The sequence below is a fragment of the Corythoichthys intestinalis genome, chromosome 9 (genome assembly GCF_030265065.1).
Source record: "Corythoichthys intestinalis isolate RoL2023-P3 chromosome 9, ASM3026506v1, whole genome shotgun sequence".
Taxonomy (NCBI): domain Eukaryota; kingdom Metazoa; phylum Chordata; class Actinopteri; order Syngnathiformes; family Syngnathidae; genus Corythoichthys; species Corythoichthys intestinalis.
Window position 1 is genome coordinate 58864107 of NC_080403.1, and position 20355 is coordinate 58884461.

The following is a 20355-nucleotide window of genomic DNA, read 5'->3' on the forward strand; positions in this document are numbered from 1 at the left end:
GTCGCACCTAAGCGCCAGCAGAGGGCGACAAAACTCCAAAAAACACAAGTAACAAGTGCACATGACCCTGAGCTGTCATTTTGATCTGTTTGAGCGGGGCATGTGCGTTAATTGCGTCAAATATTTTAACATGATTAATTTTCAAAATTAATTACCGCCCGTTAAAGCGATAATTTTGACAGCCCTAATTTATTTATTCATTTATTTATTTATTTATTTTAATTGATGATGATGATTCAATTTGTTCTCCTCCAGTTTGTCCCAGTACAGCGAGGACAACATGATGGACCCTTATAACCTCGCCATCTGCTTTGGCCCCACCTTAATGTCTGTGCCGGAGGGTCACGACCAGGTGTCCTGCCAGGCCCACGTCAACGAACTCATTAAAACCATCATCATCCACCATGACACCATCTTCCCGAGACTGCAAGACTTGCCGGGCCCCATCTACACCATCCCTGGAGCCGGTGATGAATTCTGGTAAGGCGATGTACTTCAGCTGTTTAGCCCTTTAATACCTGCAACACGAAGCAATTATATCAGAGAATCCCAAAATTTGAAAAATAAGGTCTTAATGAAACCTTTTTTTCAAATTTGTTAAAAGAAAAGTCAAAATGATATGTGTAATAAGCGCTGTAATATCTATAACCCTTCCTAAATCCTGTTTTTTTTTTTCTCATGGAACCTGCAGATGCATGTAAATGGGGTTATACTTATATAGCGCTTTTCCACCTTTCAAGGCGCTCAAAGCGCTTTACACTATCTCACTATTCACCTACTGGTGACGCAGCACCAGGAGCAACATGGGGTTCAGTATCTTGCTCAAGGATACTTAGGCGAGTTCATCAGGGCGAAGAATCGAACCCACAACCTCTGGGTTGGGGGACAACTACTCTACCACTGAGCCACGCCACCCCATGTGTTGACTTGCATCCATCTTTTTTTTTTTCAAAAAGAAATGTCAAAATTCTGAATTGGTCTCAAAATCATGAAATTTTAGGTGTATTAAATGTGATACGTTTGGCAATAAAGGGTTAGGTTACTTCAGGGGTCCCCAACCTTTTTTGCACCACGGACCGGTTTGATTTGGGTCTTTTTTTTCACGGACCGGTGTTCTGACAAACTTTGCAACCCATCAAAAATTGCAACAATGCAGTTTTGCGCATGCGCATAAGTTAGAAATGGCCGCGAATGCAGCGATTCCAAAGTAAACTTTACAAACTTTCTTTAAAGAAAGGAATATTTACTTACGTTTGATCATGGACGGACATGTAGAAAAGTTCTCCGACGACACATCCTGCCATGTTAGCTGCACACAACAACTGCACAACGCTCTCTCACTGTTAACGACTTTGCCGTGCCGTTAAACATTAATTAAGAAGCCCGTTTCACAAAGATACGATCTTGGAAATTTTAGCAAGGTTTTCAGTGCTCTCGTAGCGATGTCAGGATATTCCGGAATGGCTTTAATCCAGGACCTGGGTAGAGTTGTTGTCTCAAATGTACGTTTGAGGTCGTCGTCATTTGCGATCTCTACAAGCTGATCCTCCTGTTGCACAGACATGCTCGAATCACTCGGTTTATTCACAAACGGGTCACGAATCCACTCCTTCGCAGTTCGTGGGTCTTCGAGGTTGTATGCTCATCTTCTGGCTCGTAAGGTGTCCTTTTCGCCGTAAAAAGTCTCTCCAAAGACTTCTATTTTCCAGTCATCTTCGCTCGTGTGGGGAAACAAATGTGCTGCGCCCGCGGCCTAGTCATACGCGATTATGGAGGACAAGCGCACATAGATATGTTATATATACAAAACACGATGTACTGCTAGCAGTCCAATCCATGGATTTCTATGACGACATTCTAATCTATCCTGTCGTATTATATCTAAAGTAGACAGGGATATTGATGTGTTAAGCAGGGGCACAGGCCAAAGTTAATTTGGCCAGAATGCGGTCATTAATAAATTATTATTTCTGTGCGGCCCGATGGCAGATCGGTACCGGTCCGCGGCCCGGCGGTTGGGGACCCCTGGGTTACTTCAACTGTTAAATGACTAGAGGAAACTTTGCGATAAGACCAGAAAGAGGTCATTGGCAGATTTTCAGAGCTGCCGGGGAACGATGCTTCTAAAATACTTATTAGTAAGAGGTGAGTCCTCACGTTACTTCAAAATAATAGGTAACACTTCATCGTAAGACTGTCATACAGTAAGGATGACATCAATGGAGTTGGTGATCCAATTTACCAGATGACACTTGACACACACTTTGGCAAGAGTTTGACACAGCCTCTTATGCTTTTTTTCATCCGTTCCAGTGACATTCCACACTGCGAGCCCCCCCTTGTCCAAGAGCCGGCTCCTGACGCCGTGTCCGTCAGCCGCAACAGCGAAGACGGTGCGTAACATTGCTGGCGTGATTGTCTTCTGTTTCCTCTCACTCTTGATGGCTGTACGCTTATCGACCGGCTCACATCCCGCCGCTTTTGTCGTGTCATTTTTGTGCCGTGGCCAAATACTAACCTGCACTTCGTCTCTCTGGCTTCTCCCGTCTCTGGTTTTGCACCACCGCTTCCCGTGTCTGTCGATCATCCTCTCAACATCAGGCGCCTTGGCTGTTTCAGAGTCCGACCCGGTCGAAGCCATCGCCCGTTTCGACTATTCCGGCCGGACCGGCCGCGAGTTGTCGTTCAAGAAGGGCGCCTCGTTGCTTCTGTATCAGCGAGCGTCCGACGACTGGTGGGAGGGGCGACACAATGGCGTGGATGGATTGGTGCCGCATCAGTATATTGTTGTCCAAGACATGTAAGATGTGTACACTCGCTATGCTCGTGTTTGTCCACTCTCCTGTAGAAACCCCCGTTGCTCTGTCAGCCAGGAAACCATCATTAGAGTTCAACATCTGGTTACCTATCCATGCGACAGTACACTGTGTTTCTGTTTGTGTTTGGGTCGTGTTTTCATTTTGATCTTAGTCTTTTGGACCCATATGCTACCATCTACAAATGTCTGATACAAAAACATACAAGAAGAAGAATATACACTGTAATTGAGACAGAAAGTACTTCGGGAAAAGAAGAAATAAAGACCAGCATCACAGCCAAAGCTGCGACAGTTGGCTTTCACAACAAACAATGTCGCCAAGCGACCTCAAGAAGGTGCTCTAGGAGCACACAAAACGAGGACTGAGGGCTGAGTTATTGTAAGACGGTTCTGATGGTTAACAGCAAAAAACTAGAAATTTAATATATTTACCAGATTGGCATTGTTTGTGTTGTGTTGTGTTGTGTTGTGAAGTTAGTTGTATGTTAGTTGCTACTAAATAAAAAACAGTCAATACATTTGTTTCAGTCATATTGGTATTGAATATTGGTCCAAAAATCTCCCATACAGTGGTGCAACATATACATTGCTATGAAAACGTATCTGAACCTTTTGAAATTTCTCACATTTCTGCATAAAATCTCCATCAAATGTGATTTGATCTTTGTTAACATTACACAGATGAAAATACAGTGTCTGCTTTAACTAAAACCACCCAAACATGGATAGGTTTTCATATTTTAATGAGGATAGCATGCAAACAATGACAGAAGGGGGGGAAATAAGTAAGTGAAGCCTCTGCCTAAGGAGACTTCAAGAGCAATTGAAACCAATTTTTACCAAACAATTTAAGTCAGGTGTGTGCCCAATCACTGATGAGTGCTTTAAAGCTGCCCTGCCCACTATAAAACAGACACCTGGTAAGAAATGTCTTGAAGAGAAGCATTGTCTGGTGTGCAACATGGCTCGGTCAAAAGAGCTGTCTGAAGACCTGCGATCAAGGATTGTTAATTTGTATAAAGCTGGGAAAGGATACAAAACCATCTCTAAAAGTCTGGATATTCATCAGTCGATAGTCAGAGAAGTTGTCTACAAATGGAGAGAGTTTGGCACTGTTGCTTCTCTCCCTGGGAATGGCCGTCCACCAAAGATGACGCCGAGAGTTCAGCACAGAATACTCGGAGAGGTATAAAGAACCCTTGAGTGTCTGCTAAAGACTTACAGAAATCACTGGCACAGTCCAATATCTCTGTGCACACTCCGCAGAGGAAGCCACCGCTGTCTAAAAAAACTTTGTTGCTCGAAAGGCACTTGGACACTTCTCGGAAGTTTGGGCAAAATATTTTGTGGACTGATAAAACCAAGGTTGAATTGTTTGGGAGTAACACACAACGTCGTGTGGAGGAAAATGGAACAGCTCGCCAACATCAACACCTCATCCCCACCGTGAAGCATGGTGGAGGGAGCATCATGATTTGGGGCTGTTTTGCTACCTCAGGGCCTGGACAACTTGCAATCATTGATGGAAGAATGAATTCAAATGCTTTGCAGGATAACCCGAGGCTGTCTGTCAGTTGACGCTAAAAAGAGGATGGATTCTGCAACAAGACAATGATCCAAAACCCAGAAGAAAATCAACTTGAGAATGGTTTCAGAAAAACAAAATATACGTTCTGTAGTGGCCAAGTCAAAGTGCAGACTTAACCCCATTGAGATGCTGTGGCATTACCTAAAGACAGCGATTCATGCCAGACATCCCAGGGATCTGACTGAATTACAGCAATTGTGTAGAGAAGACTGGACCAAGATTACTCCTGATCGATGTGCCAGACTGATCTGAAGATACCGGAAGCGTCTGGTTGAAGTTATTGCTGCCAAACGGGGGCCACAAAATATTAAATGTGATGGTTCACTTACTTATTTTTCCCCCTTCTGTCATTGTTTGCATGCTATCCTCATTAAAATATGAAAACCTATATATGTTTGGGTGGTTTTAGTTCAAGTAGACAGTTTTTTCATCTGTGTGATTTTGACAAAAATCACATCATTGATGGTGATTTATGGAGAAATGGGAGGATGTGTGTCTGGATACTCAAGTTGTTCATGTAAAAAGGGGAAGTTATGTCTTTTAGACACAACATATACATAATGAATCTACTGTATTTACTGATTTTCTTATAAGAGAGAACATGTGAACATTTTTTAGGGCCGACAGTGGTCGTGGAAGCCCCAAATCTGATGTGGACCAGCATGAGGAGAGGGTTTCAACCAGAGGCAGTGCTGCATCTCCTACCGGCGCTCATGTGGCTGACATCTACCTGGCCAACCTCAACAAGTGAGTCTCATGATTGTACTACCACTTGAAGATGAATGTTCTTGAACGACTGGCCAATGTTTCCGTATCATTTGTGCTTTAGTTACACTTGTAGTTTAGTAAGTACAGAAGATTTAGGCTAAGTTAAGGCGGGGGAGGTTAGTGTCCAGATGCTAAGATTTGGTCGGACCAAAAGTTGTGTGCACTGCGCACTGTTGTTTTTGGCAGCCCTCATAAATAATATAAATGTACTGAGTGCCCAGTCAACTACTGGTTGCCAAGTATAAGTTTTGTCTTGATGTGCATCCAATGCAATTAAACACGAATAAAGAGCGAGTCTCGTTCCTCAGATCCAAGTTTGTTTATTTGCAGGTGTTGACTACTAACTCTAACTCATGACATTTATCTCATAAAATAACAAAGCAAAAGACTCGCAAATCAAAATTTGTCTTGAAGAAGTGTCATTATAAAGTCTACGGGGCTGACTCCAGGTCAGCGGAAAGAGACAACTTACAGCCCCTAGTGGCAAGGAGTAAAATGATGTAAAATAAAAACACGGGAATAAGGCTCATACAATGAGTATATCATAGGATAAGCGGCCTTGGAAATTGAATGAATGAATATGTCAATAATTATCATTATCATCTCGGAAAAGTCCTCGCGCGTTGAAGTTCTCCGTTGTAGTGACGGAAACCCATCAGCAGAGGGTGCTGGTGGGTGGTAAAGCGTGAGTGAATAGAGGGCTTGTCAGAAGTCGTGAAGAAAGGCTATGGTCCATCTCAAGAAGTTGGCAAACGGAGCGAACATGATTCCAAGTTTTCGAGTGATGCAGTTGGTCTGCAACAGCACCTTTTCTTTATTGCACGTATTGTATTATCTTGTAGATATACATTTACATGGAAAAACTCATTATTAATGTCCAAGTAATGTAAATAGCACTGGTAGATGAAGTGCTCACTTTTGTTTTTACTTAAGTAAAAGTACAGATACAAGGGTAAAAATGACATGAGTACATGTATCTAAGAAAAAATGACTCAAGTACAAAAGTACTTGCTTTAAAATTGACTTTACAAGTCAAAAGTAAAAGTATTTTCTCCCGATGCAAAAATGTTATATACATACAGAGATCTGAGTCAATATTCAAAGAAAGAACCAGAAAATTCATAGACAGCTCAGTTTTATTTCAAACTGTGCAGAATGGAAAATAAGTAATACAATTGACTGCAAACTCCAAAACTTAGCTTTATGGCAGATTGCAAGCAACTATCAGATGCAAATCACCACCTACTGTACAAGAGTGTGGTGGTTTTTATTGGTCAATATCTTGTTGACCCGCCTAATCTTGCTTGTACTCGTGTTGCTGCCTCTAGTGCTCGACTGCGGTATAGTTGCATGGGGCTTACCGATTACAACGGAGGCATGAAAATGAAACTATCAATTCACATCCGGACTACTCCTTGATAATTTATTCAAGGCTTCGGAGGACATGCTGAACGCCCGGATTGGAACACTAGCCTGTGCTTACACGGCCCAGTCCGGGGAGGTATGGGGACATTCCAACTGACGGAACTGTCGAGGCTTGATAGAGACTTGAAGGAACTGAGGTCTGCCCTTTGCCTCTATGTGTGCAACTGACTTAGGACAACTGTTTTTTTTTTTGGGGACATACTGAATTCCGATTTGGCTTAAAATCTCCCTACCTGGTCCCCCCTTCCTTCCTCCTGGGAGAGCCACGCAGATGGTCCTTATCTCATGCCCTTGATCTCTCCTCCCAAGACCGGTTGCAGAGTAATGTGACTCTTATTTCGTCTGCATGCACACACAAATGCTGATATACATCCACACAATCACACATCCACACCCCCCCACCCAATCCACTCCTGACCTTCAACTATCATTTTTCCTCCTACCAGCCATGACTGAGAAGTTCCTTATTGTCGTATAAAAAATTCCTGTACGTGACCTGTGCGTCGTGTCATATCCCTGCTATGTTGTATGATGTGTGTTTACTGTAACTTGTAACTGCTCTGTCATTTCTGAAGAAGAGAAAGTTGGCGGTGCGGTTCATCTGCAGCGGCCCAATGCTCACTCATCGAACGTAATTTCGTTGTCATGTCTGTGTGTTAAAGCTCTGCATTCCTGTACTCTGTAGTGTCTTCAAGTTGTCGTTTGGAAGTTCACAATCGTAAAGGATTGTTTCAACTGTAACCAAATCTTTCTCTCATTCAGGATGAGGAAACGTCCCGAGGCCGGAGGCATCAGAAGAACATTCCGTAGCTCGGACAGCGATAGTCCAGGAGCTAGCGGTGGCGTGGGATCGGTGAGGACCGCGTCGCTTCCTGTGGGTAGCGTTCTGGTGAAGGACTCTGCGGACAAACGACCCGTTAGCGCTCACAGTATCCTCAACTCCATTACGCGCCACTCTTCGCTAAAGGCCAAGGTATTCTGTGAAGCGAGTCTTTTTCTGTCAGCGAAATGTTTAAACGCGTTGATAAATATTTAGGTGGAAAGCCCCCAGCTGCGTAAGTCTACTCCGGCGGGACGTTCCAAGAGCTTCAGCAACCATAGACCTCTGGAACCGGAGGTCATAGCCCAGGTGGATCATAGTTCACAGGTAACGTTCGCTCCCAATACAGTAGTCAGAAGCAGTCACAGCAAAGCTACCATTGCAATTTTCCAGAAGTCACATTTTCTAGTATAGTCCAAATATTCAAATCGACCATGCACATGCGAAATAAGATAACAATGTGGCTATCAGAGAAGGTTCCTCATCCCAGTTATCCATGATCTTCTTTGAAGTGCATCATTGACCTACTTTATTAATTTAATCAAGGAAATGTAATGTTTCTTTCCATTTTGTGTCGCAGGACATCGAGGCGGCAATGAGCTGCGCTCTGAATGAGCTGAGAGAGTTGGAGCGACAGAGCACGTCCAAGCACACCCCGGACGTGGTGCTCGACACGCTGGAGCAGTTGAAAGGCGTGAGCGGCGGCGGAGGAGGAGCTTCGGAACCATCCAGCCCGCTCCACTCCCGCCTGTTACGGGACGGCGAGGGAAGCTCCCCGCACGCCCACCCGCTTCAGCGCAGCGCCTCTTCGGCCAGCGACGTGCCCTCTTCCTTCCGGGCGGGCAAAAGCCAGCCCAGGAGCCCCCTTCCTTCCGCCGCGTCGCCTTCCCTGTCCTCTTCCTCGCTCTCCTCGTCGGTCCCTTCCTTCCGAGAGCCGCGTCCCCCGGCGACCAGGCCCAAGCCGGTGGTGTTCCCCAAGAGCGGCGGAGGGAGCGGCAGTCCGGCCACGGGGTCCCCGACATCCGCCGCGCCCCCCACGCCCTCCTTGCCTCACGCGCCTCCTCCGCCTCCTTCGTCACAGTCTCATGACAAATCCTGCCCGGCTTAGCGCCTTCTCACTCCTAGCCCGGCAAGACCCGTTAAAATCTGATCCCGATGCTTAAAGCGACTGGCGCCGGAAGCACTTAGTTTGTCATATACTAGCCCATTACACACTGTAGCATTAAGGCAGGGGTGTCCACTGTACGGTCCGATAGGGGATCCGGTCCGGTGTCGTTCTGCCCGACGGGCACTTTGTAGTAGTGATGGGATTTTCAGCTCTTTTCGGTGATCCGGTTCATTTGGATCGGCTCTCAAACGGCTCTTTTAACTTTAGCTTTAAATATTTATGACAAATTTAGCATATATTTTGATAAATGACTAAATATTGCACTCTACTGACTGCAAATAGCAACAATTATCAAGCAAAGAAAAGGGTTTTTTACTTATTTTATTGAACATTAAAAAGGCTCCCAACAATAAACAAGCAACAAAATCAAACTTCAACCAAAAACACTCAAACATGCTGCATCATAACAAAAATAGTGAGTAGTAACTGCAACAGAAGCAGCGAACAAAACAAATAAAAGCTACTCCTTGCATTATTTTAACAAACATAAGCTACTCCTTGCTTTATTTTAAATTTGCATTCAAGAAAACTAAATACTTCAACTTGGACGGGCTGATCCGGCTCCTTCTATCAGTAATTATTTGTCCAGTCTTTTCGCTAAATCCAGATTTTTTTTTCTCATGGGAACCTGCAGATGCATGTGTTGACTTGCATCCTCCATTAAAAACAAAAAACAAAAACAAAAAAGTCTGAAATTAATGAAATTCTAAGTGTATCAAATGTGATACATAAGGCTATAAGGGGTTAAGTTTGCAGGCACGGCATTCTGCCCGATTGTCATGTGACTTTAACCAATTAAAATGTCTCCAAATGTTATTACGTTTTCTGCTCATCTTGAAGGCCTACAAAGCGCGTTCGTGTGTCGTCCTTTCCTATACAGACAGAAGGGAAAATGACCGAGCCGGCTCTCTGGGGAGGGTGCTGGCTCTCATCGTTCATCGTTCGACACATCACTACTTTGTAGCTTATTCATACTGTACAAACAAAATCACTTGCTTTTATTTTTGACAATGACACCACAAAACTGTAGATTTGTGATCGAGTGTGCACACTACTAACACTTGGCTAACTTTAATGTCTGCGGGGTTTTTTTTTTTTTTTCCCTCACCAGGTCATTCATTGTCAGACAGAAGCAGCACAGCAAAACGCCACGATTAAAAATAAGTCAAAATATCAAAATGGCTTACCTCTTTGTCCTCTGTAGGACCATGGCCCCTAACAAAATGTTTACTGCATATGAAATATGAATGGATTCACCGAGCTGCCGTTAAAAGTCCACGCAAGTTGATTAATTCTTCACATTTTTTCCTCCCAAGTTTTGTTTTGTTTTAGTTTTTTACAGAAAGCTAGATGTTGGCGTTAGTAAACGGCCGCCATCTTAAGGCAGTAGACTTCCCTGCAAGGCTGTTATAGCGAACCTTCCAAGCAATCTAATTAACTTTTTATCTAAAACACTCCTAAATCGGTAAAATATTGACTTGAATCTATCTTTAAAATTAAAGATTCGGCATCCCGATCACATAATTTTCAAAGTATCGGAATTGGCGAAAAAATATCGGACATGCCTTTTTTAAATATATATATATATATATATTTAATTTAACGTTACAGACAAAATGTCTTACACTCATCCAGAGTAGTTTTAGGTTAAAGTAAGGCTAACAAATTTATTACGTTAACTGCGGTAATTCATTTTTTTTAATTAATCACGTTACGTAAGTAACGCATGCGCTGCACGACCCACTCACGAATTGTTACGTTCAATCTATAAAGACGCTGTTTTACCTATAGACAGCGCTATAGGGCAGCGCATAATGAGTAGAGGGAATTTGGACAGCCTTTGGCGCTATTTTTTATGTGGTTAAGGCCTTACAATACCTCTCGCAGCAATTAAAAATAACGTGGGAGGCAAAGTGGGGAAGAAAGGTAGTAGTTGTTCATTTTCTTAACACCCTATGTTCTTCCCCAACGCAGAGAAGATATCAATTGGTGCCCCTACGCACAGTCATGGTTGCACTTCCCATCATGCATTTGGGCAGAAGTTAAATGGCTGCAGTATCATTTACTGAAAGCTCAACGAATACACTAGATGGCAATATTTAGTCACAAAGTCACATTTATCCTTTAAGAATTACAAGTCTTTCTATCCGTGGATCCCTCTCACAGAAAGAATGTTAATAATGTAAATGCCATCTTGAGGATTTATTGTCATAATAAACAAATACAGTACTTATGTACTGTATGTTGAATGTATATATTCGTCCGAGTTTTATTCATTTTTTCCTTAATGCATTGCCAAAATGTATATGATCGGGAAAAATTATCAGGAATGATTGGAATTGAATCGAGAGCAAAAAAAAAGCAATCGGATCGGGGAATATCGGGATCGGCAGATACTCAAACTAAAACGATCGGGATCGGATCAGGAGCAAAAAAAACGTGATCGGAACAACCCTATTTAAAATAGTTTTAAAAGTTTCACATGGTGAAAGTAGACAAAAGGGAAATTATGGAATAACGGGAGCAATTTTAACAACTTTAACGGTTGATTCACAACATTAAATTAATCGAATAGTTTAAAGCTGCTGATACAGAATGGGGATTTGACTATATTATTTATTGTGTTTAACTGTTAACTTGATACTGAAATAGTCTTTTAAGCCTGCGAGGTTTTTTTTTTAACAATTTTTGTAACTAATGTACAAAACATTAAAAGCAGCTAATAGCGGGGGGTCATCAATATTCGATTTATAATCGAATCGTAGCCTCTGAATCGTAATCGAATCGTTAGGTGCCCAAAGAATCCCACCTCTTGTGATCGGCATGTCCGTTTTTGAAAGCTTACCGGAGAAAACAAGCAGACATAATATGGATTGTATGAGAGGGCGTGTCTATAATGACCCACTTCCGCGTTACGATGGCAACGTCACGGTCTAAAAATAGCATTCGTGCGGTACGCTATTGATTTAAACTGGAAGAACTGGCTGTGAATGTTTATCTTCCAAATTGGCCAAAAACAAACTATCCGTTAAACAAAATGAGTTGGACACCCCTGCATTAAGATATCACGATCCACTTTAGAGTACCACACGGTCGCATTACAGGCAACCTTTTTTTCACAAGGGAACAGGTCAGACATTCTTGCCAATTACACTTGCTATTTCTAGGGGGCGGGCCAAAATCACTCACAGATTTACATGAGACAGGAAGACTGCCCCCTGCCCTTGATTCGACCCTGCCATGATCACATGGGATGGTTTGATTGCTAACAGGAGACTGTGACGAGTTTGAAAATCTCAAGAAATGAAACACGCTGTCTTGCTGCTTCACACTTGGAAAACTGGAGATGTATGGGCCAAATATCACTGCGAGTGATTGAGAGCTATGGCTCTTCCTCTTGTCTTGTTTTTTTTTTTAATTCTCAATACTGTTTAGGAAATGGATCCAATAAAATGTAGCCAAAATAAATTCTAAATTAGGGGTGGGGAGCCTGAAGAAAAAGAAACCCCTGGGAAAAACAAACTGAAATAAATCAAATTTATTTATATAGCTCTTTACAAAAACCCAAAAGGTCCTCAAAGTGCTTTACGACAACAAAAAATATGAGTTACAATCAACATTTCTTACACTAAGTGACCCAATATAAACCTGTTATCAACCAGAAACACTCTGAAATACTCCCAAATCAACAGGAAGTGACCACCAAAGCAAAGCAAAGATAGCATGGCCATTTCTCACCAAACTACTTTTTCTAGTATTAATCCATGGATGAAATGTGGCTATGAGAGAAGGTTCCTCACCCCTAAACAGAGCAATAAGATGTTTGAGGCATTATGCTGCTTTTCTCCTGCAGCTCTTCTATGTGTAGGGGACCACTGAAAGCCAGCATTTTTTTTTCTTTTGTAATGTTGGACTGTACACACACACACACACACATTCCCCACAGACGTGTTTCGTGGCAGCTAAACACCGTTCAGGTTGCGTGCTGTGGCTATTGGACAGCATACTTTTATGTATCTACAATAACAGAGAAAAATGACAGCTTGCTCGTGTAACTATACTTCACATTTTGCAGTAAAAAAAAAAAATCTAATGGTGTTTATGTATGTTTATTAATCATTAGGGTAACTGGAAGCATGCTGCTGAGGGTCACAACCAAGCACCTCATCCAAGGACTTCTTCACCACCCTTTTTCACTGTTACTATTATGGTCAAATGTGGATGCGTATGGTTGTGTGCATGCAGAGGTGGGTAGTAATGCACTGTTACATTGACTTTTGGAGTAAAATGTAGTTTTACTATGCACGCCAGAATTTTAACTTGAACAGAATTTTGAAGACGAAACGCTACTCTTATTCCGGGCTCCACTACAATTGTTTCCTCTTTATTCTACATTTTAGGGGCCGTTTACATGTTGACCCTCCGAGAATACGAAAAATTTCAAATTTGCATTTGCGTCTCCATTTGAACAATGTCTCAATTCCGCATGAAAACGACGTAGTATTCATGCCAGGCCCTAGGGGGCAGTGCAGATTTACAGGGCGACAGAGAATAATGCACTTTGACCCCACCAAGCTCCCTCAGCCCGGGAAAAAAATATGCCCGCCCACTCGAAGCAATGGCATTTTTTTTTTGTTCAAAAAGGCACAAAAATTGAAACGTTCAACATATTTAATTTAAAAATATTATTAAAACAGTAAATTAAAGCCGACATTCCGCCATATTTGCTGTTTTTAATGTTTAGTAGCACCACTGCACACGCCCAATGTGACGTGTACGAGTGCTGACGTCAACGTCGCGGTCGCGCGCCGCGGGAGCCCACCTCAATCCCCGGCAATCGGATTCTTCCACTTTGGAGGCAGGATTCAGAATTTTTTATCTTCGCCGACACCATATGCACGCGAGGCGAGTCCGCTATTCAGTCATTGCGTCTTTGTGTCGCAGAGTCGCCATGTAAACTGCCCCTTACATTTGTCTTGATTTTTGCCATGTTTGGCTCAACCAGTTTCACCAATTAGACATTACGTTCAGTCACATGACCACACACGAGGTTGCAGTCGGACGTCCTACAACGACACCGGCGTGTTTAATCACGTGGCTCCATTACAGCGTTGAAACAATGAAACTGCAGTATTTGACAAGAGTCAACGGAACTCAATTTCAAGTTTTTATCTGGCACCACGGAAAACCAGAGATATGATCGTTTTTATTTCATGGTAGGAAAGGTTTTTTTCTCCACTAGACTGTTTTATTGTTGTAGTCAGTGTACGAGTGGTGAGCACGTCCACCTCGCAGTTATGAAATCATGGGTTCAATCCCTGGCTGCGACCTTTGTGTGGAGTTTACATGTTCTCCCTGTGCCTGCGTGGCTTTTTAAAGTGGGTACTTTGGTTTCCTCCCACATCCCACCCACCAAAAAACAAACAAACATGCATTAAACACTCCAAAATGTTAGTGTCCTTGTGCCCTGCGATTGGCTGGCAACCGATTTAGGTTGTATCCTGTCTACTGCCCGTAGTTCGCTAGGACAGGCCAATATATTTGTTGACTGATATATCGGTTAAACCTTTGGCATTAATAAAAAATGTCCATATATCGAAGCGATATATCAGTGGACCTTTGGTATATATAAAAACAAAAACGATTGACAATATAAAAAAGAACTTGGAAAAAGTCCTTATATCGACCCGATATATCGGTTGACCAATATATCGGTCGACCAATATATCGGGTCGATATATCGGTCCCAATATTTCGGGTCGATATATCGGCCATATGGGTCAGCCCGATATGTCAGGTCGGAATATTGGCCATGTAGTTCGACCAATAAACCGGGTTGATATATCGGCCCGATATATCGGTGGGTCAATATATCGCCCATATCGGTCAACCAACATATCAGGTTTAAATATTGGCCATATAGGTCGACCAATGTATCAGGTCGATATATCGGCCATGTCGGTTGACCAATATATCAGGTCGATCACTATATTGGCCCGATATATTGGTGGGTCGATATATTGGCCATATCGGTCAACCCGATATATCGGTGGATCAATATATCGGCCATATGGGTCGGCCCGATATATCGGGTCGGAATACCAGCCACGTAGGTCGACCAATAAATCAGGTTGATATATCAGCCCGATATATCGGTGGGTCGATATATCGGCCATATAGGTCAACCAATATATTGGGTTGATATATCGGTGAGTCGATATATTGGCCATATCGGTCGACCAATATATCGGGTCGATCTATAGGTTGACCGATATATCGGTCGAGCCTTTGGCATTGATTAAAAAAAAAGTCTATATCGGACCATTATATCAGTAGACCTTTAGATAATATAACAATATAAATGTAACTATTAGCAATATAAAAAAATCTTGGAAAAAGTCTGGCCGATATATCGGTTGACCAAAATATTGGCCATATCAGTCGACCAATTTACATATAGTCACAGATTATGGTGCGCTGAGAAAAAATATATATATCACACTGTTAGCAGTAACACAATGTTACTCATGACTTGAGTATTTTTTTTCACCTACTTGAGTACATTTTTTGGGATGACTTGAGTCACATTGTTTTAAAGTAACACCACTCTCGAGTCAAAATTTTGGCGACTATCCACCTCTGTGTGCCGATATGTGAGCGTCACTGGACGGATGAATCTATGACAAAGCATTGCCCGTGTCTTTTTCTCGAACAGGTTTTTGCAATAATGCTTTAAAAACTTTAGTCAAACCACAAAGGTGGCCAAAGAAGAACGAGCAGCTCCATTTAATGTTGAAATTTCTTCTCTAAATCAAGGATATGAGTTTTGGGTGAAATACGACACCCCATATCAGACAGTGCTTCACATTGACTGTGCATTTTGTTGCTCTTACCTCGTCACAACAACTGGAGGGACTTCCACGCAAACATTGATGTGCGTTTGATCTCAAATCAATCATCTTGCACTTGAGCAAAGTCGGCTTTGTGTGTATGAACTAACTGTGCGGGTGACTTCTCAGATTTGTCAAATATGCATTTGTGTCCGTTTGGAAACGACTAAAAAAAAAAGAGAGACTATAATGTCAAATTTATTTAAAGTCTTTGTATTACTGGAGAATCCTGTGTTCAGATGTACTTTGTATATACAATGTTGTACATTGCAGAGGTACACTCTTCTTTTTGGTACAATATTGTACAGTAATATCAATAGTGGTTTAATCCAATAGGCCTTATATAATTCCATGTGTAGTTCTTGTCGTAGTTTTTTTTTTTTTTTTAAATAAACATTGCTTGCCATGAATTTTGACTTGTCTTCTTTCTGCCAAGCTGACAGCTAAAAAAAATGGAGAGAAAAGGGAATGTAAATATCTACACCAGGGGTGTCCAAACTTTTTGCAAAGGGGGCCAGATTTGGTGTGGTAAAAATGTGAGGGGCCGACCTTGGCTGACGTCCTTTACGTAGAAAAATATATTTAAGCAAATTTTAGCAAGCCATTCTGTGTGTCACATTTGCTTTATTACCGTATTGGCCCGAATATAAGACAGCCCTGATTATAAGACGACCCCCTCTTTTACAAGACACAAGTTTGAAAAAAGACTTTTTGAACACCAAATTATTATACAGAAAATAATTACAGTACATCTGAAATAAATGATTATAACAATATATTTGAGAGAAAAAGCATGTTATTTTGCTTCATTCAAATCTTAATATCTGAACATTTAAATATGTAAACTTAAGCGCAATCACATTCGTAAATGAATGGCTTCTGGTTTTTGAAATGTAAATAAACCAATCTACTGTGATAAAACAACAAAATAGCAATAACTGCATTAACCATCAAAGTGAAGTCTAACTGTAACTGTAGTCTTGAAACAAATCTGAATAAGGAAAAACATTGCAATAAAATAATGCAAACTGGTTAAACTTGAGTAGCGGAGATCTATCATGACAGAACATCGCTTCAATGATATCTGGCGCCATCTAGCGTCATGAATGGGTATAATGTCTAGACCGCTAATATAAGATGACCCCCTCTTTTTCAGTCTTATTTCAATGCAAAAAAAACACTGTCTCATATTCGGGCCAATACGGTATTTTTTTTTCATTAAAAATTTTAACAATCTTGCAACTAGCCTTTGTGGCATTCTCTTTCGACTGTCGGGCTCTTGTGAAATACTGCTGCTGTAAAATTAAACTAGCTTCAATTTCTCGCTACGTACCTTCCCTGTAATCTTGTCTTACATGTCAACGTGACTTATTTGGTAATATCGCCTCACATTGAACTCTTTAAAAACAGCGAATGTCTCTTTGCAAATGAGGCAGACACAGTTGTTGCGTATTTTAGTGAAGTAATCGTCCAATTTCTACCTATCCTTTGAGCGTCGGCCGTCACAGTCAACTTTTTTATTGTTGATTCTCGCCATTTTAGACAATTGGGAATAACGGGTCACACGGGGTACTGTTGCTTAGAGTGCTGCTGCCTTTTAGTGGGTAAATGAGGAGCAGCATTTAGTGTGTAAGCTACTTCATGTGCTGGTAGCAGTACTGCTGACCAATTTATTAAGTCTGTGTGCGGACCAGACGTTATTTTTATGACAGAGGCTGGGGGCCGGATTAAATTTGACCACGGGCCGCATTTGGCCCACGGGCCGGACTTTGGACATGTCTGATCTACACGGTAGCTATTCACCATTGATAGGGCACTCGTATCTATACAGTATATATTTAGGGCTGTCAAAATTAACGTGTTAACGGGTGGCAATTCACTTTTTTAATTAATCACCTTAAAATATTTAACGCATGTGCGGAACGACCCACTCAAGCATTGCCGCGAACAGACTACAATGGCGCCGTTTGAAGTATGTTGAGAGCTAAGGGCAGAGACAAGCAAGTGGAGTGGACGCAGGTGTTACCGGCACCCGCCAAGGGGGCCACTGTTATTTTCAATGTGACTGGCATTGTCAGATTGAGCAGTGAGGAAGAAAGTGGTCAAGCGAGAGAGTAGAGAAAGTGTGCAGTTAGCGCAGGCTCAAGTGCTGCGTCCCCCACATGCTTTTGTTTTGTTAATAAAAGTACCCACAAAAAGCCATCCAACGCCTCTCGGTGTTTATATGTACCCCGCCGTCTTCCTCAGGAGGAAATCGGACGAACCGAGCCGATCGACGACAATGAGCCAACATGAATCGCCGGTCCATAGCACCGCCAATTACCAAGAAGGGCGAATTGGTAACGCAGGCATTTATTGGAGCCGCGCTATTTAATGGAATAATCGGTGGCATCTCTTCCAAAACTGTTATAACTATTGTGGCAAGCGACATGGGGAAGAATAATTGGGGATGATCTTCTTCTTAACACCATGTATTGTACTCAACGCAGAGAAGATATACCATTTGCAGCAACCACTGTGACTCATGGTTGCTCAAATTCCCATCATGCATTTGGGCAGTTAAGAACATTTAAGTCGCTACAGTATCATTTAGTGAAAGCACAACAAAAATAATATTCCTATCTCTCAAAAATAAAATAATGTTCACAAAAAGAAAAGCGCTCAATGCAAAGAGATCTGGCATTGCCAATCAAAATAGCTATGCAAAATATTCAAACATTAAGTTTAGCTCAACTAATACACTAGATGGCAATATTTAGTCACAATATACAAACTATCAAAATTACTATAACTTGTACTCACATTTATCTTTTAAGAATTACAAGTCTTTCTATCCGTGGATCCCTTTCACGAAAGAATGTTAACGTTAATGCCGTCTTGTGGATTTATTGTTATAATAAACAAATACAGTACTTATGTACAGTATCTTGAATGTATATATCTGTCATATCTTTTCATTCCAACAATAATTTACAGAAAAATATGGCATATTTTAGAGATGGTTTGAATTGCGAATAATTGCGATTAATTACGATTAATTAGTTTTTAAGCTGTGATTAACTCGATTAAAAATTTTAATCGTTTGACAGCCCTAATTTATGTATAATACAGGTAGATACATAAATATATATAATCAGGGGTATATTTGTGACAGATCCTGCCGGAACAAGGATCCTGCACCTCTTGATTTTGGCCTCCCTGTGTTTCATTTTTTTTTTCTATTTCAGATTTGATTTTGGAGTAAGAATGGCAGATACTGGGCTTACGTTCGAGCAAATAAAGTTATGGTTCTCTGTGAAACTCGCTTGCCACAAGAGAGTTTCACAGCCAACCATTATGTATATATATATATATATATATATATATATATATATATATATATATATATATATATATATATATATATATATATATACACAGGACTGTCTCATAAAATTAGAATACACAATATTCTAATTTCCTGAGACAGTCCAGTATATATATTAGGGCTGTCAAAATTATCGCGTTAATGGGCATTAATTAATTTTTTTTTTTAATTAATCATGTTAAACTATTTTACGCATTTAACGCACATGCCCCGCTCAAACAGATGAAAATGACAGCAAAGTGTCATTTCCACTTGTTACTTGTGTTTTTTTTGGTGTTTTGCTGCCCTCTGCTGGTGCTTGGGTGCGACTGATTTTATGGGGTTCAGCACCATAATTATTATTGACATCAACAATGACAAGCTACTAGTTTATATTTTGTTTGAATATTTTACCAATTTTATTAAAACGAAAACATTAAGAGGGGTTTTAATACAAAATTTCTATAACTTGTACTAACATTTATCTTTTAAGAACTACAAGTCTTTCTAACCATGGATCGCTTTAACCGAATGTTAATAATGTTAATCCCATCTTGTTGATTTATTGTTATAATAAACAAATACAGTACCTATGTACAGTATGTTGAATGTATATATCCGTCTTGTGTCTTATCTTTCCATTCCAACAATAATTTACAGAAAAATATGGCACATTTTAGAGATGGTTTGAATTGCGATTAATTACGATTAATTCATTTTTAAGCTGTGATTAACTCCATTAAAAAAATTTTATCGTTTGACAGCCCTAACGTATATAATATATATACAGTATGTATATATATATATATATATATATATATATATATATATATATATACATATACATACACACATTGTGGTGACCCTATATTGTATGACGTAATTAACCCACGGAACTTGTGTGTACATTTGGCTGAGCGCGTTACCGGCCACGTCACAGTCACGTGACAGATACTTAACAGCTGTGCGCGTTCCGGCATAGTTCAGAGTTCACAGAGAGTCCCAAGCGGCCGGACACAGCAACTCGTATACTGTGTATGTGTGTGTGTGTATATATTATATATATATATATATATATATATATATATATACAATGATTCCTCATTTTTCGCTATTAATGGCGACCCCCCAAAGTAGAGGTGGTGCTTATTGTAAGAAAAAAAAAAAAAAATTGTTCAATGTATTCATTCAGATACATATAAGGCATGTTTTTTTTTCCATCCCCCCCCCCCCTCCCCACAAGGTACAATTCAACAAAACATAATGTACATACTAATACAATAGTTTTAACATTATCAAAGAACTATGGCGTACTGAATAATTAAGCACGTGACAATGTTGAACCAATAGAGGGCGTCATTGGACTGTTATAGTTGTTCATTAAAAAATGCCGGAAAAGTACTTTTTGACCAACGTGTTGTTTGTTCCCTGCGGCTGCACAACAAGAATCGGTGTGACAAGGAATAAACCAAGAAAAGCAAGATCACGTATTTTTTGTGGTGGTGAACTCGGCCAGAAGATAGTACAAACTA

General features: G+C 41.0%; 1 protein-coding gene across 1 annotated transcript in view; it reads left to right on the plus strand.

Moving 5' to 3' along the window:
- The window catches only part of srgap2 (SLIT-ROBO Rho GTPase activating protein 2), a 140984-nt gene extending 125097 nt beyond the window's left edge, over positions 1–15887 (plus strand). Inside the window, exons 17-24 of the mRNA XM_057846492.1 lie at positions 256–480; positions 2314–2393; positions 2602–2800; positions 5025–5153; positions 7362–7572; positions 7636–7746; positions 8000–14510; positions 14768–15887. Of these exons, the coding sequence (XP_057702475.1) occupies positions 256–480; positions 2314–2393; positions 2602–2800; positions 5025–5153; positions 7362–7572; positions 7636–7746; positions 8000–8527 (1483 nt within the window). The 3' untranslated portion in view covers positions 8528–14510; positions 14768–15887. The remainder of the gene's footprint in view (positions 1–255; positions 481–2313; positions 2394–2601; positions 2801–5024; positions 5154–7361; positions 7573–7635; positions 7747–7999; positions 14511–14767) is intronic.
- The last annotated feature ends 4468 nt before the right edge of the window (positions 15888–20355 follow it).